A 26,287-nucleotide genomic window follows, 5' to 3' on the forward strand; every position below is an offset into this window, starting at 1 on the left:
TACATGAATATCCAGGGGAGCCTTATGATAAGATTTAAACAGACCCATGTAGTTCTGTGAAGGTCTTTTCAACTTTTTTGGAATAATCTTGGTTCATCAAGATGGGTCTCTGCCGGGAGGTCTAAAGTTGCTCAAGAAGCTATCTCCCCCTTGATATTGCTAAAGTGGTTAGAATTCCCGAGCACTAGGGACTATACTGGTAGCTTTATTTGGAATAGGCTCACATGCTTTCCCTGGGAAGTTAACTAAAACTCAAGGACTGACTCCATGCATAGCTACTACAAAACTAAGAGTAATTTTTCCCAGAATTTATCATACCATCATAAGTGTATGTTTTCACACAATACACTTTTTTAAATAATATAAACTTAAATTATATAGCTTGTTTATAAAATCTTTGCATATGAGTATACTTTAAAATTTTTTACTATAAAACTTGTACATACTTATAATTATAACATCTTAATACAAAAATTTATAAAAAGTTAAATCTCTTGGGGCATCAGCCTGGCTCAGTATGTAGAGCATGTGACTCTTGATCTTGGGATTATAAATTTGAGCCCCACATTGGGTATGGAGATTACTTAAATAAAATCTTTAAGGGTCACCTGGGTGGTTCAGTTGGTTAAGTGTCCAACTTCAGCTCAGGTCCTAATCTCGCGGTTTGTAAGTTTGAGCCCTGCCTGGGGCTCTCTGCTGTCAGCACAGAGCCCGCTTCAGATCCTCTTTCCCCCCGCTTTCTGCCCCTCCCCTGCTCTCTCTCTCAGAAACAAACAAATAAACATTTTTTTTAAAATAAAATCTTTTTTAAAAGGTTACATTTCTCTTATTCCTTCACATCTCACTATACAGCGGTACTCATGTATCCTTTCCATCTTTAATTTTTGCTTTTTAATTTAAAGATTCATTATTTATAGGAATGAGGATAAAGCACATTACAATGGAGTGGTCTCTGTCATTAGATACAGTACATACTTTGAAGCCATTTTTTTTTTTTTTTTTTCAACATTCTTCATTCATTTTTGGGACAGAGAGAGACAGAGCATGAACGGGGGAGGGGCAGAGAGAGAGGGAGACACAGAATCGGAAACAGGCTCCAGGCTCCGAGCCATCAGCCCAGAGCCTGACGCGGGGCTCGAACTCACGGACCGCGAGATCGTGACCTGGCTGAAGTCGGCCGCTTAACCGACTGCGCCACCCAGGCGCCCCTGAAGCCATTTTTAAAGCTGATGAATGTTAAGGTAATATACATGTGAATTTTCTGATGGGGAAACTGAGAAATAGTTGGTAAAATCAGAAGGAAGTCTAATACTAATATTTTGTCACTCCAGAAATTCAACAGTGACTAAATATTTTGTCACTTGTTATATCTATACATACTTAATCAACAGTTATCACCAAATATTTAAAAAGATAAGGTAAATAGCACATATACAGTTATGATTTATTTTATGGAGAGCTGCCTTAAGATTGCCTCCAGAAATTCATTGAAATTTATCATTGGACACCATGTTTATAAATCTTTCTTATTAGATTTAATGATGAGCAGAACAGAGACATGTAGAATATAAAATTAAAAACACTGCCTATATTTATCATTTCTGTTCCATAGTTGTAAATTTAATTTGGTACTTACTTTCAAGTTTATTGAAAATTGCAACTATCCATAACCACTTGCTTGGTGTTTTTTTGCTCACTGATGACTTTGAGAAAAGAATATTAGATGGAAAAATTACATAATCTCTGGGTCTTGTCTTAACCAATGTGGCAACAGTATTTCATTCAGAGGACATTCTCAAAAAGGCAGACTCACTCATATTCAAATGTAAGAGAGAAAATATATTCCAAGCCCAACTACCAACTTCTGTGCATAATTATCATCTCTGTAACCTTCCATTATTTTGAATAGAGTAGTCTCTGTTTTCTACTTTGAAACTAATGTGAACATTTTTTTCAGTTTCCTTATTTATTTTAAGAGAGAGAGCTAGAGCAGGAACATGTGTGCAGATTAAGGGCAGAGAGAAGAGCATTCCAAGTCATTGGAGCTGAAACCAAGAACAAAATGCTTAACCGACTGAGCCACTCAGGAGTTCACTAATGTGAACATTCTTTTTTTTTTTTTAGTTTTTTTTAACGTTTATTTATTTTATTTTTTTTAACTTGTTTTATTTTTTATTTTTTTAAATTTACCTCCAAATTAGTTGGCATATAGTGCAACAGTGATGTCAGGAGTAGATTCCTTAGTGCTCCTTACCCATTTAGCCCATCCCCCTCCCACAACCCCTCCCGTAACCCTCAGTTTGTTCTCCATGTTTATGAGTCTCTTCTGTTTTGTCCCCATCCCTGTTTTTATATTATTTTTGTTTCCCTTCCTTATGTTCATCTGTTTTGTCTCTTAAAGTCCTCATATGAGTGAAGTCATATGATTTTTGTCTTTCTCTGACTAAGTTCCCTTAGCATAATACCCTCCAGTTCCATCCATGTAGTTGCAAATGGCAGATTTCATTCTTTTTGATTGCAGAGTAATACTCTATTGTATACTATACACACACACACACACACACACACACACACACACACACACCACATCTTCTTTATCCATTCATCCATTGAGGGACATTTGGGCTCTTTCCATACTTTGGCTATTGTCGATAGTGCTGCTATAAACTTGGGGTGCATGTGTCCCTTCGAAACAGCACACCTCTATCCTGTGGATAAATGCCTAGTAGTGCAATTGCTGGGTCATAGGGTAGTTCTATTTTTAGTTTTTTGAAGAACCTCCATACTCTTTTCCAGAGCGGCTGCACCAGCTTGCATTCCCATAACATTTATTTATTTTTGAGGGAGAGAGAGACAGAGCACAAATGAGGAGGTGGCCAGAGAAAGAGGGAGATGTAGAATCCGAAACAGGCCCCATGGTCCAAACTATCAGCACAGAGCCCGACACGGGGCTCGAAATCAAGAACCGGGAGATCATGACCTGAGCCGAAGTCAGATGCTCAACTGACTGAGCCACCCAGGCGCCCCCCTTATGTGAACATTCTTAAGTAAACTAATAGTTCCATAAAATGTTTTGGCCTTTTTTTCCCCCTGTTTAAAATGGGAAAAAAAGTTGTCTTTAGAAGAACTTCTCCCTGTCATTTTTGATAATTCTGTTTCTTCCAGGAATAGTGTCTTCAAAAATCCATGAAATTGTTGGACATCTTTTGTGAATTTTTTTTATATGCCATAAGTTCTTGATTTTCTACCTCAGTCCTTTATGAATTTCACTAGTAAATTGCTATCTAACTAATGTAGAATAGGGAATGCTTAATCACTATTTTCATTTTTGATATTTGTTTTTTTAATCCCAGAGAGTTGAAAGATAACCTTGGCAGTGATGATCCAGAAGGCGACATACCAGTCTTGTTGCAGGCTGTCCTGGCAAGGAGTCCTAATGTTTTCAGGGAGAAAAGTATGCAGAACAGATATGTACAGAGTGGTAAGGTTTTTAATTGAATTTCATATTATATTTTTTTGTGGGTCTTCTATCAGAGATTGTTTCATTTGTAAATTCAAGTGTCTCCTTTAATAAGGTAGCCTATCATCTATGAATGCTATGTTGATACTTTGAATCAAGCCAAGAATAAGAAGGAGACCAAATGAATGTTAATATTCTTGAAGTTTAATATGTAACTAAATTCCTTGGAAATTAGACAAAGTTGAAGTGTATTTTGTTATATATTTCAGAATGCATTCATTTACTCAGAGAGCTTTAAAAGTCTTTTTTTATATCAGAAAATCTTGGAATTGATACAAAAGTCTTTTCATTAATCAAATAGTAAAAATACTTGCAGAGCTTTTCAACATGCAGTACTTACATAAATAATTATAACAGTTTTTAGTGTTAGTACTGATGGTGATTATATTCATAGTTCTGTAGCAATTGGTTTCACTCTTGCTGCCTTAGCAACAGAAAAGTAGGTTTATAAGTATTATTATTAAGGAAAAATTTATTTATAATAAATATTATAAAAAGCATGAAGATATGATATTCAATATAGATACAATTTTTACGTAATCAAGGTGTACCCAGGAGCATTGTACTGAATCTGGCAAGCCCAAGTATTTATTTGGCTCTCAAGATTAAAATAGTTAGAAAGGAATAGTTTAGACAGCTCAGGAAGGTCCAACTTAATTAACTGATGAATTGTATTCAAGAATATTGGCAGATTTATTGACAGTACCTCCATGAAGCCCTCCATTCCCTTTCCTAGTTTTGTCTTGTTTTATAAGTAGTATTTGTTCATTTTATGTATTTCTGTGTGAATTGTGTTTTTAAGCAATTGCATAGTTACTATCCATTCCCCAAAGTGAGCCCATGGAGATGCCTCTGCCCAAACTCCCCTTAGCAAATTGAAGGCAAGTCTGCAGGGCGACACTGTATCTTCACTAGAACCAAGAAGCTAGATTGCAGTAGGAGGAGACAGATAGGAATGGTGAAAGTAAATCTAGAATTACAAATGCTCTGGAAGAATGTTGCAATGAAAGAAAATATGGAGAGATCATTGATTAGAAGAAAAACTTACAGGAAAGGAGCATTAAGTATAAGATAATGTGAGTGGATATAAAATTGAATAAAGGAAGTCTTCCAAAGCTATTTATACTACATTTTGTAACATATTTTTAAATATTTAATTTGGGTAGTAAATTACTCTAATAAACTTTTTAGAGTATTCACGTTTAAATCACACATTTTGTATTTTATACTACATACACTTATATTTTAGCCCAAAACGTTAATTTCTCCATATCATACTTTGTGAAAACAAACTAGCATTAAAAAGTGAATTGACACGTTGTGTGTTGTGATTTTTTTTTTCTAAGCGTTTCCCTGGTGATATTTGGCTTTATAATTTAGAAAAGTGATTCTTGATTGCTAAATGTAAATGTGAGTCACACATATGGAGAAAATTTAATAATATGCAGATCACTTTATTCATAGTTGTTTGGAGCTTTGATAATCAGGAAGGACTATTAGGAATTTTATTTGCCCCCCCTCTCCTTTTTTTTTTTTTTTTTTTTTAATAAAACCATTGCTTTCAAACTAGTAATCCCAGCTTGTTCCAGCCTGTTAATTCAGGGGAAACATTTTTTAACTATCATCTCATAGAGGATTGCTCTCCCTCTCAAAAAAAAAAAAAAAAATCATCAACAGTAATTATAGTAATTAAATTATTAAGCTATGGAACATATGACTTACTACTGAATTTGAGTTGGAAGAGAAAGCTCAGAAGTTAAGTTAGACTATATGTAAAAGAAAACACACTATTAGTGGTAGTTTTCCAGGCGATTTTGAGCCCTCATTTTATTCAACTACTGTCCTAGAGCTAGAATCCCTTCTGAAGTATTCCAGGCAAATGAACATGTAGCTTCTGTTTGAATGTTTCTGGTAAAAGGAACTTTTCATATCAATAGCAGGAACTGGAATTTGGGAATATGGTATGATGTGTAAAGCTTCCAAAAAGATTGGCTATACATATCATAAGAAAGTTTAGGTGTAATCATAGATTTTTATCTTTGATTTTACAATGTCTAAATAACTGGATTTTTTTGCATCTCCTATGTAAAAAAAATGCCCCTTGTGTAATAATTGAAGGAACAATGTCTAGCTTGAAAAGAAATATGAGAATCTGAAAGTTGTCCTCCTCACATTTTCATTTAATCCTTACTGTGGCAAACATTCATTTAATCCTTACTGTGGCAAAGAATTATCGGAGAAGAAAGAATAGGAGCGTTCTGTTTTGCATCAAAACATTCAGATGGAAATGGCAGCAACTCAAACTTTGGGCCCCTCAATAAAGTAGTACTTTTTAAAACTGAGGTCTGAATCTCAGTGAAACAAATAGAATGAAATGAGGCTCCTGAAGACTGGGGATGTATGTAATAAAGTATGTCCCATATAATGGAAAAACCACCAAAGGACCTATTGTAGAAGTAATTGTGTAGTATTTGGTCAGGGGTTAGAAAAGGTGACTTCTAAAGGTTCTTTCAATTTTAAGGCTAAATGATAGCCTTGACATTAAGTAAGCAAGTAGAATTTAAAAAAAAAATCTCTATCTCTGGTCTTGCATTAGTTATAGGGTAAAAGGATGTTTTAGTAAAATTGATTGTGCTTGAAATTTAGTTTCTGTGTTTTGCTCTTCAAAAAGAACCTGTGAGTCAAAAAAAGGAAAGAACAGAAAGAACTTTTGAATGTTTGTGATAGAGCAATTGCTTTAAATCATTTAAAGATACTTTACCATTAAAAGAAAAAACACATTTTCCATTCTTATGTGTTGTGTAGGAATGATGATGCCTCAGTATAAACTTTCTCAGAATTCCATGCACAGTAGTCCTGCATCTTCCAATTATCAACAAACCACTATCTCACATAGCCCCTCCAGGTAATATATGCATCATTTTATTAAGTACTATTTTCTGTGATGAGCATGCTTGTGAATTTATGCTGTATACATACAGTTAGGTAAAGGTGAATTATATGTAGTTAAAAAGTTGAAATGCTTAGCCTTAAATAGTAACTCACACAAACATTTGTCTTAAAATGTTATATGCAGAAATGCTCTAATATACTAATTGAACTAGCTACCATCTTGGTAATTTAATTTCATACAGACAAAAGACATGTTAAAATAATGTGTTTGAGAGGCACCTGGGTGCCTTAGTTAAGCATCTGATCTTGATTTCAGCCCAGGTCATGATCCTCGGGTAGTGGATCTGCATTGGGCTCGGTGCTGAGGGTGGAACCTGCTTAAGATTCTCTCTATCAGTCTGCCCCTCTCCCTTGCTCACGTTCTTGTTCTCTCTCTCTCTCTCTCTCTCTCTCTCTCTAATAAGTAAATAAATAAATAAATACATACATACATACAATGTGCTTGAGATAAGAAAATTTGTAGAGTAGAATTTAGGGAGCATGACTTTATCTTAAATAGAGGGATACTTTTATGCAAGTGAAATAAATTAATTACCTGTTTAGTTTAACTGTTAGATTATCAATTGGGGATAATTTTTATATTATCTACTTTTCAAAATTTTCTGTTTGCATAGGTATTGTTTTATACAAATCAGAGTTGTGAGAATTTTATGACCATGAAATTTTAAGGAATAGCATATTTATTTCATTTCCTGATATTGTTTGTTTGGATTTTGGGTTTCAGCCGGTTTGTGCCACCACAGACAAGCTCTGGGAACAGATTTATGCCACAACAAAATAGCCCAGTGCCTAGTCCATATGCCCCACAAAGCCCTGCAGGATACATGCCATATTCCCATCCTTCAAGTTATACAACACATCCACAGATGCAGCAAGGTAAGAAAGTTGGTTATTTATCTACAGGGAATGCCTGTAATTCAAGCAAATTAATTTTTTTTTTTTTATAGTTTTTGAAATACAAACTAAAACAGGACCCTGAAATTCATCATTTGGAAGATAAAAGGATCCCTGTCACATGACTCTTTGGATTAGATTATTATACAACTGAGTGTATCTAGTTATGAAATTAGGAATATTTTTTTTTTAATTGGGCCGTGTTCTTACATAGCACTAAGCCAAAGAGAATTTTGTTTTAATTGGTGAAGTATGTATAGTGTGAAAATTTTACTATAAAGTAAATACAGTGCTGGTAGAGAAAGTTCTGGGATTATGTTACTAGTTCTCAGTTGAAATTAGCTGATAATGTCTTTGTAAGGTTATATTGCCTTGGGATGTATGTCCTGGCTTCTAAATAATTTTTTATTAATAGTATAAATTTATACTTTTTTTGAGAAATTATAAAAAGTGTAAAAGAGACTGTTAACAAATATCTGGTTTTGTCCCCTATAAATAATAGCAAATTTTTAACATTTGTAGTCAATTATTAGTTCCTGTGTGTATTCTTCTTTTCTATTATACATGGAATCAAATGTCTTTTATAAACTTTTCAACTTACAAACTTTTAATTTAGTCATCAGTCAAAACCACCAACTTCTGATTTCTCAAAGCTAGATAATGAAATACTAGGTTGAGATTATTTCATACACTAATTCAAGGGAAAACCAGGAGGTGGATCACACATTTGGAATAGACAATTCCAAAATTACAGACTTTAGTGTGAGTGCTGAATATAAGTATGTATGTATTATATAGGTTCTTGATAATTGTAAAATATTAGTATACTCTGGCACACAAAGATATGAAGAACATTTTAACTGTAATGAAAGGGAACTGTTAAAAGGATGCATTGGTTTCTTATGGAAATATCCATATACACATTTGTATGTGTAGGAAAGAACGTAAATTTTTACTCTGTTTACTGTTGTTTTTTAAACAAGATAAATCCAGCTTTTTCAGAAGAAAAGTTGAAATCACAAAATCAAAAGAGAAATATGATTTGGGCATCTTCCTATTCGGTAATGAGTCATTTCTTGGAAATTCTCAGATATTTGAGCAACTAGAAATGTTACTCCAGGATTAGCCCCACCTAGATATTAAGGTTAATTAGAACATGTAGAGTGGTAAGAAACAAACGGATAGGTAGATGGGACAACACAGAATCCAGAAATTAGGCAAATATATATGGGAATTTAGAATATGTGGAAGATAACATTTAAAACATTTTTTTTCAACCTTATGTTATAAAAATTTTAGCCATACAGAGAAGCTGAAGGATGAGCACAATGAACCCCTTCATCAACAGGAATAATTCTTTGCCATTAAATATAGTTGCTAGGAAAGATATTTATATAAACACCAAATATAATTATTCACTTCTAAAAAAATTAAGGACAGTGAATTAGTAATTCACTTCTTAAAAAATTAAGGACAGAAATGAAGAAACAGATTAATATAATTTTTTGTATAGTATATATTTTGTATTATAATTTTAATATAAATATTTGAATATAAGGACAAGTAAATATGGGGAAATTATATTTTCAAAATTTATTATGAACACAAAGTATTAAGTTTTAATATACCAAGATTTTATACAGATTGATACGAAGAAGACAAAAATAGAATTAAGAAACAGACATACTGAAAAAGAAAACAAATTGGACACCAGAAAGATTTAATGCCTATATTAAAATATGGTCAACCTGGCTGACATTAAAGAGATATGAATCAAAATTACGATGAAATATATTAACCAGATTAGTAAACATTTTTTAGTTATACCTAGTATCAACAAATGTGCCAGGAAATTTGAACTTCCTACATTCTTCATTGGGATATAAATTGGTACAATCTTTTTAGAGAACATTTTGACAATATCTATCATAATTTTAAATGCACATACATCCTTTAGTAGTTCAAATTCTCTCTCCCTTAAGAGGAGCAGAGGGGATAAAACATAATCAGACAGTTTTATCCACAAGTTCTACCAAGCATTCAAAGGAGGTATTCTAATCTTCAAACATTGCAGACAAAAGAAAAATGTCAACACTCTCCTACTTCATTCTATAGAGTTAGATAATAATCTGGATACCAGAATCAGGTGTAGTGAAGAAACTGTGAAAAAGGAAAATTATAGACCAATTATCACCTAAAATTTCTAAATAAATATTACCAAACCAGATAAGCAGTGTTGGTAGCCTGTATGATAAAATTGGATATATTATCGGGAATACATGGATAATTATTAGACAGTTAACACAAATTTAAGAGGTTGGGGATGCTGTGTGCCTCATAATAGGTACCTAAAGAACATTAAAAATTTTTAGCTTTTGTTCATGATTTAAAAGCTTTCCACTGAATAGGAATAGACTGGTACAACCTTATCCTGATCTTTCCATCTAGGGGTGAAAAATGAGAAACATTCTCCTTGAAGTCAGGAATAGGACATGAGTGCCTATAATCATCCCTTTTACTTAGTGTGGTAGTGGGTGTTTTAATACAGGAAGATAAGGGAATATATGCATGCATATATATATACATATATATGTATATATATTTTATATGTATAGTTATATGTCTAATTATTGGTAAGGAAGAAATGAAAGTGTTAGTTTTCAAGTGATTGTCTTCATGGAAAATCTAAGAGAAGCTGCAGATAAGATAATAGAACTTAAAAAATATTCCACAGTTACTAGATACAAGATCATTATAATAAAATTTAATTGCATTTTTATATACCTAAAATAAGCAATTATAAGTATAATCTTTTTTTTAATATTATCAACAACTTAAAGGAAAAAGCATAAGATATCTAAGAATGAATTTAACAATGTATAAGACCTTTGTGAAGAAAATTATAAAACTTTTGAAAGAGCTAAAAGAAAACCTAAGAATATGAAGTTATGCCATGTTCATGGATGGAAAGACTCAGTAGGGTAAAGATTGAAATTTTCCCAAATCTGTAAACTCAATACAATACCAGTAAAAATCTAAGGCAGGATTTTGTGCAACTTTTTTTTTTTTTTTTTTTTTTATTTTTTTTTTTTTTTGTGCAACTTAAACTTCTTCTAAAAGTTCATATGGAAGAATAAAAGTCCAAGAATAGCAACATAATTTGAAATGGAATGAGATGTAGAAGCTCAATCTGGCAGTTACCAAGATTTATTGTAATATTATTGGTCCGTGGAGGAGTAGAACATGGGGAAATGGAATTTGATAAAGAGCCTAGGAACATACCCAGGAACAAATGAAAACTTGATACATATGATATTATATCTTAATTGGGAAACACTGGTTTCTTTAATAAATTGTGTTGAGACAATTAGTCATCCATGTGGATAAAGGTAAAATTGGATTCCTGTCTCAACTACACGTAAAGATGCATTAAAGACCTAAGCGTGAAAAAACAAAACTGTGGAATTTTAAAACAAAATGCAGAAGACTGTTCATGATTTTGTGTTAAGGAGGGAATCCGAATGGCTAGTACACATAAAAAGATACTTGGTTTCACTATTAATAAAGAAAATACAAATATTAAATTGACAAAGAGCTTCCCATCTCAGGCTGACAAAAATTGTTGACAAGAATATAGATTGGTAGTAGCAACTCTCATACACTACCAGTGGAGTACAAATGGACATAAGTAATCTGGAAAACTATTTGTTAATATTCAGTAAGGTTTAAAAAGTGGACATATCCAGAAATTTCACTTCTAGACACATTTGTAAAAAGTCAAGAATATACATTATATACAAATATATGTATATGTACATGTATACATGTACAAGAATATGCATTGTTTATGACAGCAAAAATACTGAAGCCATCTAAACATTTGGACTTAAGAATGGAAAGCTGTATACATTATGCAGCAGAATATATTTATTTAAAATAAGTGAATTTAATACTACATGTATAAAAATGGATACATTTCAACATAACATTGAAATAGAAAGCAAGGTATAGAAGGATATATACATATAGTATACCATTTTATATAAAGTTATATGTGAAACAATGCTATGTATTATTTAGGACTATATTCATTTATAGGAAAGGTATAAAATATTCATAGGTAGAGCAAAGTTTGAATTCAGTGTGGTGGTTACTTTTATAGAGTAAGGGGGAGGGAACAGAGGAGAGGAATATGCAGATACATGGAGAGTTTCAGCTTTATCTAATGGTTTATTTCTTTTCAAAAATAGATCTGAATGATATGTGACACAGTGCTAAGATTTGATCAAGCTCTGATAGTACACAAGTGCTTATTCTATTTTCTATAATTTCTGTGTGTTTAAAATATTTTGTGAACAATTGTTATTTTTCTCTAAGAATTTTATTTTTATAAAGCTTTTTGTTTTTATTCTTGTTAATTTCAGCATCAGTATCAAGTCCCATTGTTGCAGGTGGTTTGAGAAACATACATGATAATAAAGTTTCTGGTCCGTTGTCTGGCAATTCAGCTAATCATCATGCTGATAATCCTAGACATGGCTCAAGTGACGACTACCTACACATGGTGCACAGGCTAAGTAGTGACGTATGTTATATATTAGTTATCGTTAAGGTAATAATATAGTTCTAATACTTGTTTCGTAACCTAGTATTTTGATTCCACAGTTTAATTGATATCTACTGTGTATCAAAGGTTTTACTAGGTCTGAGAATCTTGCTATAAACAATGTGATTCCTATACCTACAGAGCTTGGTCTAGAGCAAGGTTGATAAACTGGCCATTAGTTTGACCTACAAACTAAGAATGGCTTTTACATTTTTAAAAAACCAACAACAACAAAGCATGTGACAGAAACTATATGTGGCCCACAACCCTAAAATATTTATCTGTCCCTTTACAAGAAAAGTTTGCCAACCCTTGGCCTAAAAGTTTTGGCTCTTAATGAAATCTAGTTTCATTTTTAGATACTTGTTCACACAAAAATGTTTTTAAAATAATGAACCTTTATTTATTAGTATCAAGCTCTTTTTCCCTGTAAGACTTGTACAAATCTTTATTCCCTGAAATTTAGCATTGCTTTGATGTTTTAAAATATTCCACATACTGGAACTGGTTTTGTGGTATTATCAGATAAGTTATATGTTAATTGGTTTGGCAATGAGTTACGTGTACATAAGGATAACAGAGATGACTGTGAACTCTGCCCTCAAGACGTTTATAGCCTCGTATGGCCTTCATAGCTCCTCTTGTAGAAAATAGTAAACAAAAATGGAGCCTAGTAGTAATACCAGTTTTCTTATTCATTGCCATGCATAGGCTGTTGATTCTTTTGGATACAGTTTCAATTCTTCTAAGATTTACCATGAACAGAACAGGAACATACAGAAGAATTATGCTTTTGAATACCAACACTTTACCTGTCAGTAGTTTCTATCTTTTATTGATCTGTTTAAGATTTCTCTAAAGCCTCTCCAATCATTTAAGATAGACATTTTATATTCTTTTCAGGATGGAGATTCTTCAACACTGAGGAATGCTGCTGCCTCTTTTCCCTTGAGGTCTCCACAGCCAGTATGCTCCCCTGCTGGAAGTGATGGGACTCCTAAAGGTATTGTTGTAACTAAAATTTCCTTCAGCAGTTGAGTGAAGAGCTCAAACTTGTTAGTGCAGATACCAAAAGCTACACTTTATTGTTTTTCACTTATTGTAGGAAAGAAACAAACCTGTACTCATCCCTGTAAACTATTGATAATGTTTTCAAATATATACAGTATTGTTCTCACTGATAAATCCAATGATCTTTTCAGACCACAGCATTTATCAGCTTTCCCTCATCTCCACCTCCCCCAAAAAACTTACTTCATATCAAGTCCACCTGTTTTCTTCATGTTTCTTTCATTGATTTTTTTTTTTCTTCATTAGTTCTTCTGTCTGCTCTCTTACTCCTCAAGATTTCTATCATTAGACTTTTTAATCTCCCATTGTACTTTTTCCCTTGGTTATTTCATTCAGTTTTGGTAACAGCATTAATTACTTTTGTGAATAGGATTGCCAAGTCAATGTCTTTGGCTCCAGTCCTGTGTTCTAAGTTGTAATCTTTTGTTTCCAGACAAAATTTCCTCATTTCTAGCTGGTATTTCAAATTCATTTTCAAAGTTATTTTCACTGTTTTCTGCCATTTTATTTCCTTTAATGCCATCCTAGTCCTGAATCATCATAAAGTTGTCTCTTACCTCTCATGTAGTCACTTATCAAAATCTGGCCTATTGTATATTCTCTCTCTAAATCTCTTACACATACTTTCATTTCTGCTTACTAAAATCCTGTCTATTTAAGTTCTAAGTTAAATGGGTCACCTTACGTGGACTCTTTTCTTTAACCATCTCAAGCCATTCATTAATTTATATTTTTTCTAATAACTTATCTTTATTTTCTCTTCAAATTCCCAAAGAACCTTGTGTGGACTTTTGCATACACTAGAGTCATAAAATTGTGAATTTAAGTCCCAAGTTCAGGCCTTTTGAAAGTACTTAAAATTAAAGTGTGGTCATTTGAATTACCAAAGTTATTGGAAGAGAATATTATATTCCATATTAAAGAATTAACTTGTTATTAATTACAATATAGGTGATTATTAATAATGTTTCTCTATCCATGAGAATTTCTGACAACAGCCATCTAAATCATGGACTGGTGTGCCTCTTATTATAAAGACAATTTTTTCACAGGTTGTGTTCCAACTCTTTGATCAGAGACATTCTTCCCAAGGTGAAAGTTGAACTTTTATGAGCCATTCTTATTCTTTAATTCTGTGAATTTTCAGGGATAAAAATAACTCAGCTTTTGAAAGAGCAGCTTCCAGAATAACTCTATTTGTAGGTTAGGCATCAAAGTTAGGTACATATCTCACAAGTATTGTCAAAGTGAGAAATTATTCAGACTGCCAGGGAGGAGATACAGTGAGATAGCTAGTTGATCTAGATAATCAGCCCATTTTTCCTCAAACTCTTAAGGATAGATAGATAAATAACTTTAGATAGAAAGAAAGAACTTTAGAACACCCTTACAAACACATTATTCATCAAAAACCACTACTTCTGTTCATGAAGTTGTTTTCCACCTAGTTTGGAAGGTTGAATGCATCATCAGTCTAATTTGATATTTTAGGTGAATTGTTGGAATTTTAAGTTCTAAAATATATACAATTTGGGAGCGCCTGGGTGGCTCCATGGGTTAAGCGTCCGACTCTTGATTTCTGCTTTTAGGACATGATCTCATGGTTCGTGAGATCAAGCCCCATGTCAGCTCTGCACTGACAACATGGAGCCTGCTTGGTATTCTCTGTCCCCCTCTCTGCCTTCTCCTGCTTGTGCGCACACTTTCTCTCTCTCAAAATAAATAAAAATAAAATTAAAAAAATAAAATACACATAATGTGACACAAATTTTAAATACAAAGGCAATATGGTATGTTATAATTCAAATGTTAGAAAAATCTGGATTTAAATGTTTCAGGTTTGCTACTATGTAGTCTTGGGCGAATTTCTTAATCACTATAAGCTTCATGTTCCTTTCTGCAAAATAGTGATAATGCAAATCAAGGTTGTTGTAAATTATTTAAATGAACTGATGTGCAGAGCACCTTGCACAAGCTCTGACACAAAATAAATGGTCCAAAAATATTAGTTTCTTTTCTTTTTAATGTCCCCATAAGCTGTTTAAAAACACTATCTGTTGGTGTAACCTCAAACTAACATTTCTAGTAAATTGCTTCAGTTGGATCTTTATCACATTTTAGATATGTTCTCTAAAAAGTTATATTTTTATTTATCACACTTTAAGGTTTTTTTTAATTAATTTTTTTTGAGAGAGAGAGAGAGAGCGACAGAGCGAACGCACAGGTTGGGGAGGGGCAGAAGAAGGGGGAGAGAATCCCAGGCAGGCTCCACACTCAGCATGGAGCCAAATGCCGGGCTCCATCTCACATTCGTGAGATCATGGCCTGAGCCAAAATCAAGAGTTGCGCGCTTAACCCATGGAGCCAGAGCCACCCAGGCGCCCCTTTGTATATCATACTTTAAATATTAACATTGCTAATTGAAAGGACAGGTTTATGTATCATGGAAAAATAATACATATGTTTAAACACTGAAACCTTAACTTAAGACAAGTCTAGGTTTAGGTTCTTTCTTTAAAGCACTTTTACCCCCTGACTGATTTTTATAGTTTCCTACGGGTTTTTAAATTTTTTATAGTCTAATGATAAGCAGTGTAACAATCATACTTTTATTTTGAAGCATATCAATGCATTTTTCCTCATTTAACAGTTTGTTAACAAAGAATTTTTCCATTTGGTTAGCTTATTTTTACCACTTATTTGTATCATATAACATTTGTTAAATTAATGGGATCTGGGCCAAAGATATTTTATTGAGCCTTGAAATTTGCTGGACTTGCATTTTTTCTAATAGAAGGAGGATTAGCAAGCTGAAGAGAATGTGTGAATGCTATTTAAGTGGAGGGAGAAAGAGAACATCACATAAAGGTATAAATCAGTAATTTACCATCAGTTTGTAAAGGAAGTAAGGATTCTAAAAATTTTCATTTTTCCCACTTTCTTTTTCTTACACCAGTAAGTATTCATGTGAGTGTAGTTTCTAGGATTAATTTGTTATTTTGTAATTTAACAGATTTATTCTTACTTTAGATTTGTTAGTTTTCCTAAATATTAAGTGAAAGAATAGGAAATATTTGCCCAAAATATTTGTGTTGTATCATCTTTAGAAACAATGAACTCCTTTGCTATTTTCAAACAAAGTATATTTTATAAGAACAAAAATAGAAATAACATAATACTGGTCTGGCAGATGGAATACTCATACTTCAGTTAAACCTGGATCATCTACCAGCAAGCTCAAAGATTATGGGACAAGTCTTTAGGCTTTCTTTTCATATTTTGTAAATAAGTTGCTGAGATTAGATAATTCCTTAATATTTTTTCTAGCATTACTATATTGTCACATATTTAGTATTTCTATCAGTGTACGAAAACATAAAACTAGCACAATTGTTCATTCCTGTTGAATTGCTTTTCTAGGATCAAGACCACCTTTAATCCTTCAGTCTCAGCCTCTACCTTGTTCATCACCTCGAGATGTTCCACCAGACATCTTGCTAGATTCTCCAGAAAGAAAGCAAAAGAAGCAAAAGAAAATGAAATTAGGCAAGGACGAAAAAGACCAGAGTGAGAAAGCTGCAATGTATGATATCATTAGTTCTCCATCCAAGGACTCTACTAAACTTACATTAAGACTTTCTCGTGTAAGGTCTTCAGACATGGACCAGCAAGAGGATATGCTTTCTGGTATGGAAAATAGCAATGTTTCAGAAAATGATATTCCTTTTAATGTGCAGTACCCAGGACAGACTTCAAAAACACCCATTACTCCACAGGATGTAAACCGCCCACTAAATGCTGCTCAGTGTTTGTCGCAGCAAGAACAAACAGCATTCCTTCCAGCAAATCAAGTGCCTGTTTTACAACAGAACACTTCAGTTGCTACAAAACAGCCCCAGACTTCTGTGGTACAGAATCAGCAGCAGGTATCACAACAGGGACCTATATATGACGAAGTGGAATTGGATGCATTGGCTGAAATTGAACGAATAGAGAGAGAATCAGCTATTGAAAGGGAGCGCTTTTCAAAAGAAGTTCAAGACAAAGGTAAAATAATCTCATTACTCCCACATCATACTCTGGGCAAATATGTAATTATAATGTAAAAAAGGGTTTTTTTAGTTACTTTTTTTTTTTCATTATATTTTATGATTCTTTATGTCTCTCAATTATGTTTTTATTACTAATGCTCACACCTCAGAAGTTAAATTCATAATTTCATTTTTTATCTGGAATAGCTGTCTGAGATCTGGTAATTCTGTAGCACAGGTCTATCACCTATTATGTACCAAGTGATATTATCTGTGATTGTCTACTAAATTGCACATTAGTGTTTCTATCATCTGTATTTTCCATAAGTTATGTTAGTTTTGCATCTTCACCTTTTTTTCTGTCAAAACGAGGGTAACTGCTATAAAACTATTTTGAATCAGTACATTTAAGAAAAGTTTGTGTGTATGTTTGTTCAGTTAATAATCCTGTTTCAAATTAGTTAATTCAGTCAATAATCAGTTTCAAATCCTACTGTCTTTTAATATAGTTTGGGGGATTTTTGTTGTTGTAAAAAATTATGGGAAAGAATTTTAAATTTATATTAAGTAGCAAATCTTAAGGATCAAGGATCTTTTCTTGGTGATTAGAGTTAAGTGTTCCCTTTTGTCTGAGTAGTATATTAGGCTGGAGTTTTAAGACACCTATTCATTGAATTTATGGACTTTTTTTGTGCTTATAAAAATTATAATTAAATAAAAGAAAGTCCCTATTAAATTATTGTTTGGTGAACTCTATGTATAAAACTCTTAAAATTTTTGAGAGACTGATGAATCATTAATTGAAATTAGTAATGTAATTTATGGATTTGATGTTATTTACAAATTCATATACATGTTTGACTACCCAAACCAAAGCATACTATATGATTCAATTTTCTAGTTAAATATTCTAGATTGACATATAGTTCTCATATTTTCTTTTTGATAATTATAAAACAAAACTTCTTCGTGTTGGTTAGAACTCTTTTTTATATATGATCTTGTTCATTATATGACAGCATCATTTCTAGATAATTATGTTTCTACGCTAAGAAACATGCTGAAGATTTTTATTGTATTTCCTGTCTCTCATGATGGCTCTTTTTAACATTATTGAAAAAATAGACCTTATTTAGTAATTGTTGTTCTGTGATGCTTTCTAAGTGCCTGAATCACAGATTGGTGCAAGTAAAGAGATTGGTGGAAGTCTTTATTTTTTTGGCTAGGGCACTGGAATTTTTTTTTAACTGCTAAACTGTTGATGTTAAGGATGAAATGAAGTGTTGCTTATTCTTCTGGTTTAGTAATATGTGGTTCAGGAAATAGTAACCATATGGGTTCCAAAATGTATCTCCTCTTCTAACCTCTTATAAAAGTATATGCATGTCAAGTAAAGACAGCAGTATTATTTATCTTCTGTTGATAATATTAATCCCAAATTCCTGAATCCTGTGACAGTTTTATAAGAAACAAAATTGTAATTTCTTGACTGAGAAATACTAGTTGCCTTGAGAACTGAATTTTTGTATGACATTTTAATCTGTGTTTTGGGAAATTATGTTCTTAAAAAGGTGCTTAATTTTTTAAGTGATTTTTTTAAATAGTTGGTAGGAATGAAAACATAGGAAATGGTGAACTTGTTTTTTCTTTCCTGAACTTTTATTGTATCACATTTGTTGAAGCGTAAGTTTTTACTTTTCAAAAACCAAGTGAAAATAAGGATAGTAAATAAGGCTAACTGCTTAATTGCAAACTTATTTTAGACTGGTAGCTTTTTTTAGGGAGAATAAAACAAATTCAGCAAACAGCATCCTGTTCTTTCAGAAACTTGTAATATATATTTTACTTTTAATTATCTAATCAGTTTTCTCCATAATCTGTGATAGTGTGGCTCTAACAAAGATAAATTGAGAAGTTGAGTGAACAGAGCTGATTTACAATTTTGAACTTTGTAAGTTGACTTACAGAAGTATCTGGTGCTCTAAGGATTAAAGGATAAATGTTCATTGGAACTACTCCGTCTTTAGTTTGATATAGATGATTTAGTATCTGTATTTTTCCAAATTGGTTATACTGATTTTGCCGACCTCATATTCGTACTGTCATTCTGACTTGTTTCCTGAAAGCCATGTTCCCATTATTTCATGGCTTTATTTGAACACCTTTGGAATTTAGGTGCCACCAAACACCTGTGATTTGAACCCTGTCATTTTATATTCAGTTTCTACATTGTGTGATGGGGCAGTGTTTTATGTATAAGCAGTTATCTTGAAAATTTGGGAAGATTAAAAGTCTGGTGTATTGCTCTAAGATCATAGGTAAGATCGTAAATAAAAGCAACATTGTCTGAAGTGGTAGTAGTTTTATAGTCAGGCCTTGAGAAGTGAAATATTTCCTTGAAATGAATTTATTACTAGTTACCACTGCATTTTAGGGTTAAACTGTGAAATTGATAGTTACCTTGCATTCTAAGGTATGGCACTGAGAACTTTTTTATAACCATTGTATTGGTGGTGGTATGGAATACACAACACGACTTGTTTTACTGAGAGCTCTGTTCTCGGGTCTGAGCTTGTTTCCATTTTATTCATTTGTTATGAGAGAAGCATTCCTTTCAATAGATCAGAAATGGAAAAACTATACCTTGTCAATAAGATTAGAAAGCTTAACACACATGGTTGTTTGATAATTGTGGAACTCAAGAATAAGGATAGAATAATTTTAAGAAATACTTTACCTAAGCTGTGGCAGACCTAAAGGATCTCTGTTCCACGTACAGAGGACACTTTTCTGGCTGCTAGGTATTGATGTCCTGTGGCCTTTTCTCCCTTCTTTGGATAGTTTTATATACACTGATAGGTTAATTCTCTGTAACCTAATATTTTATAATATTCTCAAAGGACCTTTTTGTTCCATCTTTTGCTCATATTTCCAATGTCTATAATTACATAAATTAATTTTAAAAGGCTATTCATCTTTGCTTCTGGGATGATCTATCATGGACATTAATATCTCCTTCGTGTGCTGAAAATTCCTGCTTTCTTTTTTCAAAGAGAGAGTTTCTTTGTTCATCTTTGCCTATTTCATCTTTTCCCAAGGTCCACTTTCCATGTTAGCAAGTATGAGGAATGGCCTAGCCTAGCTACTAATGTTTTTTAGAATGTTACAATATTCTTGCACTATAACCCTTATAAAAAGTAAATTACCTACTCTCATTTGGAATAAGAGAGGAGACAGGAACAGGACAGTTAACCACTTAGTTTATACTGCATTTTAGGGATGGGATGTTTTCATTTTTCATAATTGGCTACCATGTGTATAACTGTGCTGTTCTAAGTGTTTTCAGTTATCACTTGCAGATTTAAGCAAGTGTTATAGTTTGTTTCTTACAAGCATAATCAAGTTCAGAATTTCTCTAATGGCTAGATCTTATTTTCACATCAGCATCTAGATGACAAGTATTGTTGGTTTTGAAAATATTGTATCTTTTTGTATGCATTTTCTTCAGGACTCTGTGCATTCTGATAGCTAAACTTATGGTACCCAGTGCTGAAGAGGGCTTAAAGATAATCAGCGTCCTAAATATTGAAATTATTCTTCATAGAGATGGCTTTCCATCATTAGGTGAAGGTTATGATGTAATGAAGACTGATAACAAAAGTGGATAGACAAAAGTGACATGCAGATTCAGAACCACTTTACAGGAATAAGTTCATGGTGGAACTGAATCAGATCAAGTGAATCAAACCTGCGTGCTCTTGACATATTCAAGAATCCTTGCAGCAGTAATGGAATTTTTCCCGGTTTTACAGAAGAGGTGAAGTACTTTTCAATAGTTGAAAAATTAAAACTTTGTACTTAGCAATATATTGTGCATAATAGAAAAAATTACAACATCTTTCCCAATCTTAATATATTACTCACGTGCAAATGCTTTCATACATTTTTATTATAACCATAGCACCTATAGTTTAAGATAAATAAGTCAAACATGACAATTCCTTTGAAATTAAACTATGCCCAGTTTTAATTTTACTGATACATTATAAATTGAAATGAGGTTAATGATCTATAAACTCGTTTAACTATTTTGTAATCCTTTAAAATTTAGCCTTCAAGATATTTTAATGTTAATGTTCAGAAGAAAGACTGATTGCTCATATTAATAAAAGGACAAACCACAGATTTCTTAAGAGAAATTCTCAGATGCCTGAGATCTGTGATGTCATTACAGTACTTAAGTATGCTTAGGTTACCATTTTAATAACTTTCACAAGCATGTTTCATTGAAAAATATGTTAAAAATCTTCAACTAGATTATACTATTTAGATTTCTAGATTCTTGTCCTAAAGATTTAAGAGTATAGGTTGTAAGGCATCCCATTTATGAGGTAGTAATTATTTGGTATGCCCTATGGTAAGATATAAAGATTATTTTGTGTGGCAGAACATTACAAGATAAAATTATGGAAATATAAATTTAGTATTCTGAGTGCTTTCTTCTTAAGTACTGATGTAGAAAGTTTCATATAAGTTCTTGCCAGGGTAGTTTTTACTGGGGAAAATAGATGATAATATACTTTATTATTATTATATAGTTATTTTACAAATGGAGCCTATGTGATGGTAGACTTGACTTCTGAATAAGCAGCAGAATGACTTGTACAAAAAATTACTAGCAAATATTTGAAGTAAATTTTAATAAAATATTTTACTAGATTTTAAGCTGGAATGAACTGCCGCTTCTCACTTTGAAAACAAAATGACAGAACTTTGGTGTATAAAAGCAACATTACCATTATTATTATTTTTTTTTTTTTTTTTCCACAACTTGGTTTTCTAGCAATAAGGGATTGTGTTTTAGTGGTCAGTTTGTCTTTTAACCTTGTTTTCCTTCAATGGTATTATATCACATTGATGAATATCATAAGAGAATCTAGAGGTTCTCTTACAAAGATGAGTTAAAATGGCCTTTAAAACATAGCTAGGTAATTCAGCAAGTAAATATTAAAGCAGACAAAACCTTAAGGTACTATAATATAACTATTTCCAAAAACTAACTAGAGATTCAATTTATAGAAAATGACCTAGCAGCCTCTTGAGTCAAGTGGAATCATGCATAGAAGTACCTAACTGTTAAAAATACCTTGGCATTTTATTGTGGTGGTAGAGTTGTGCTTGTATGTATTTTTGTCTTTACATTTCAGAATACTGTAAATTATTTCTTAATGAGGCCAATATATAGATCCCTAGAACTTTACATGGAAGAGCCAAAGCATTTTTCTTAAGTGGAAGTTGCTATTAAGACAGGATTTACCTAAAGAGTCTTTATATGTGTCTCATTTTTATACTTATAATATTAATGTATTTCCTTATTTTAAATATACTTCTGATTGTGTGTTAGCTTTTAAATTCCATTTGTGCTGTTGACACCTTGAAGAATTTGAATCCTGAATCAAAGGTTAATGACAAGCTGTTTAATTCTTTTTTTCCACCTTATTCTCATTTATCTTTTTTCAGTGGCATGATTTCTATTTTCTTTTGGGTTTTATTCTTTTCCGTACTTCTCTTACATGTTGTAAAACCTTATGTTTCCTGTTTAGTATGTCAGCAGATTTGCGGTACTTAGTTTTTGGTTAATGGTTAAAATGATCTTAAATGAGAACATATGATTTATAACTGGTTTCCTTATTCTTACGTAAAGAATCTGGTTTACCCTTTATATATACAAACATAAATATATGTTTGTATTTAATGTATTATACGTTCTGTTTTTTTATACTCTTGGGCTTATTTATATACTCAACAAATATGCTGTTAAATACTTGTTACTGTAGTCGTGAATATTTATTGAGGTACTGCACGCATGAATATTTCCTTAAACCTTGGTTTAATAGTATTATGTCATTCATGCCTGCTATTTTATACATGCATATTGACATTTGCATTCACCACATTAAAAAAAACATTGCAACTTAAATATCAAAGTCTTTATGGCTTTTAAGAAGATAAGAATATGTGTCTATTACTGATACTGAATATTTATCTTTAAATTTCAGATAAGCCTTTGAAAAAAAGAAAACAAGATTCTTACCCACAGGAGGCTGGGGGTGCTACAGGAGGTAATAGACCAGCTTCTCAGGAGACGGGTTCTACGGGAAATGGGTCAAGGCCAGCATTAATGGTTAGCATTGATCTTCATCAGGCAGGAAGAGTGGACTCTCAGGCTTCTATAACTCAGGATTCAGACTCCATAAAAAAGCCTGAAGAAATCAAACCATGTAATGATGCACCTATTTCTGTTCTTCAGGAAGATCTTATTGGAAATCTTAAATCTACACCAGAAAACCATCCTGAGACTCCTAAAAAAAAGTCTGATGCTGAGCTTTCAAAGAGTGAAATGAAACAAAATGAAAGTAGATTGACAGAATCTAAACCAAATGAAAACAGATTGGTGGAGACAAAGTCAAATGAAAGTAAGTTAGAAGCTAAAATTGAGACACAAACAGAAGAACTGAAACAGAATGAGAGCAGAACAACTGAATCCAAACAAAATGAGAGCACCACAGCCGAACCTAAACAGAATGAAAATAGACTGTCTGACATAAAACCAAATGACAACAAACAAAATAATGGCAGATCAGAAACAACAAAGGCAAGACCCGAAACCCCAAAGCAAAAGGGTGAAAGCCGACCTGAAACTCCAAAACAAAAGAGTGATGGGCGCCCTGAAACCCCAAAACAGAAGGGTGATGGACGGCCTGAAACTCCAAAGCAGAAAGGTGACGGCCGACCTGAAACTCCAAAGCAAAAAAATGAAGGTCGGCCTGAAACACCAAAACATAGGCACGAAAATAGGAGGGATTCTGGAAAGCCATCAACAGACAAAAAACCTGAAGTGTCTAAACATAAACAGGATATTAAATCTGATTCACCTCGGTTAAAATCAGAACGAGCTGAAGCCTTAAAGCAGAGACCTGATGGGCGATCTATTTCTGAGTCGTTAAGACGCGACCATGATAGTAAACAAAAATCAGATGACAGGAGTGAATCAGAGCGACATCGAGGGGATCAGTCTAGGGTTCGAAGACCAGAAACATTGAGATCCTCTAATAGAAATGAACATGGCATTAAATCTGATGGTTCAAAGCCTGATAAACTAGAAAGAAAACATAGACATGAATCAGGGGACTTACGGGAAAGACCATCTTCTGGGGAGCAAAAATCAAGGCCTGACAGTCCTCGTGTTAAACAAGGAGATTCTAATAAGTCAAGACCTGATAAGCCTGGTTTTAAATCACCAAATAGTAAAGATGACAAAAGGACAGAGGGCAATAAGAGTAAAGTAGATAGTAACAAAGCTCATCCTGACAATAAGGCAGAATTTCCAAGTTATTTGTTGGGGGGCAGGTCTGGTGCATTGAAAAATTTTGTCATTCCAAAAATCAAGAGGGATAAAGATGGTAATATTACTCAGGAGACAAAGAAAATGGAAATGAAAGGAGAGCAGAAAGACAAAGTAGAAAAAATGGGATTAGTTGAAGATCTAAATAAAGGAGCTAAGCCTGTAGTTGTACTGCAAAAACTGTCTTTGGATGATGTTCAGAAACTTATTAAAGATAGAGAAGATAAATCAAGAAGTTCCCTTAAACCTATCAAGAATAAACCATCAAAGTCAAATAAAGGTAAGAATACTTACACTGATGTCACTTGTATTCTAATTAGTTTTCAAGTTATAGGGTTACTAAGGATTAAAAAAGTGGAAATTTACAAAAATTGAAGCACTGCTACATGAAAACATAACATTTATATAAAACAATAATGAATTGTTTTCAGTAATATAAATAAAAAGTTCTCAGTGAAAATTCTTTGTCTTCCACCCCTATTTGAACTACTCGGGGTAGTCATGATTTTTACTTTGGTACTCAGAGATAAGTTCTTTTGCTGTTTAGTTATTTCATGTATTTTTGAAAGTTGCTTATTAAATGAATGATTAGGATGGATGTATATAACAACTTCCTAAAGTTATTCAGACTGTGGAAGTATTCCATTCTATAAGGAGGTAGTATATTGAATTTTAATTTCTAACATCTCAGGAAAGCTATATGGTATACAAAAATCAATGTTATAAGCTCTTACGAACATTGTGTCTCAATACTATTTTCTTACATACCTATGTATGTTAATTATTGATGCATAGTTTAAAATTATATAATTTAGAAAGTTATGTAAAAGGTTATTATCTTTTTGTGGGAGAGGTGGTTAGTTACAGATGTTTTATTTAAAAAATATAGTTTTGTTCTTTTCTAGGGAAAAGTAATAGGGAATAGTATTCACCTCTTAAATTGGGTTAAATCATTAGTTTTGAGGTTTGGGGTGGGTTTTTTGTTTTGTTTATTATATGGTTGCTGAGTTAGATCCTGTGGTTACTTGAGTAGTATTATTTCCAGGAAAAAGAAGGTCTTAAGTATTGAAAATACAATGGCAGTTTGTGCAGAAAATATAATTTTGTATTCCTTTGTATACTGCTTTAAAAATATATAAGTATATATACAATATATATGTATATATAATTTGATGATGGTGTGTGGCAAGACCTATTTAGCCCATGCAATATAAATACATTAAGATACAGATTTTAAGACAATAGAGGTGAAAGTTTGATTTTTAAGTTCTCCTTCTGTGAAAGAGGTTCATTAAGAACTTAGATTTATATTTACTTATAGGACTATGAAACTCTTGAATTGTGCTATTTAGTAGGATAGCCAACTAGACTCTTAGGCTATTTAAATGGAAATTACTTTAAATAAAATTAAGAAATTCATATTCTCAGCAGCCACATGTGGCAAGTGGCTCCCTTATTTACACACATAGAGGACATTTGCATCATCATAAAAAGTTGTGTTGTATAGCACTGCAGTGTACTAAGAGATCCAGAAGGTGTAATGGTTATTATTATTTTTGTAAAATGTTGTATCTTGTCTATCAAAAAAAGCTCAATGAAAACATAGTATTACTACTAAGAACTCTTTATTCAAAGAAATCGCTTCTCATGGCTGATCTTTTTTTTTTGCTGTTACTTGGTCTTTATCAAATGTTTATTTTTTCACTATTTAATTTTATGTTTCAAAAATGAAAAAAGATTGTCTTTATCACTAATATTTATCCTTTTGTAGTGAAGCTTTAGATTTTAAATTATAGCAGTCAGACTTA

General features: G+C 32.6%; 1 protein-coding gene across 4 annotated transcripts in view; it reads left to right on the plus strand.

The window, feature by feature from the left end:
- Positions 1-26,287, plus strand: part of NIPBL (NIPBL cohesin loading factor) — a 197,158-nt gene that overhangs the window by 87,309 nt on the left and 83,562 nt on the right. For 3 of the 4 annotated variants that reach the window (XM_078445006.2, XM_078445004.2, XM_078445009.2), the window contains 7 exons: positions 3,354-3,481; positions 6,326-6,425; positions 7,197-7,348; positions 11,791-11,951; positions 12,876-12,975; positions 16,464-17,090; positions 23,134-24,759. In XM_078445006.2, coding sequence (XP_078301132.1) covers positions 3,354-3,481; positions 6,326-6,425; positions 7,197-7,348; positions 11,791-11,951; positions 12,876-12,975; positions 16,464-17,090; positions 23,134-24,759 — 2,894 coding nt within the window. The remainder of the gene's footprint in view (positions 1-3,353; positions 3,482-6,325; positions 6,426-7,196; positions 7,349-11,790; positions 11,952-12,875; positions 12,976-16,463; positions 17,091-23,133; positions 24,760-26,287) is intronic. The other variant, XM_078445014.2, reaches the window with a different exon arrangement.

Source organism: Panthera onca, chromosome A1, assembly GCF_046562875.1.
Source record: "Panthera onca isolate mPanOnc1 chromosome A1, mPanOnc1 haplotype 2, whole genome shotgun sequence".
Taxonomy (NCBI): Eukaryota; Metazoa; Chordata; class Mammalia; order Carnivora; family Felidae; genus Panthera; species Panthera onca.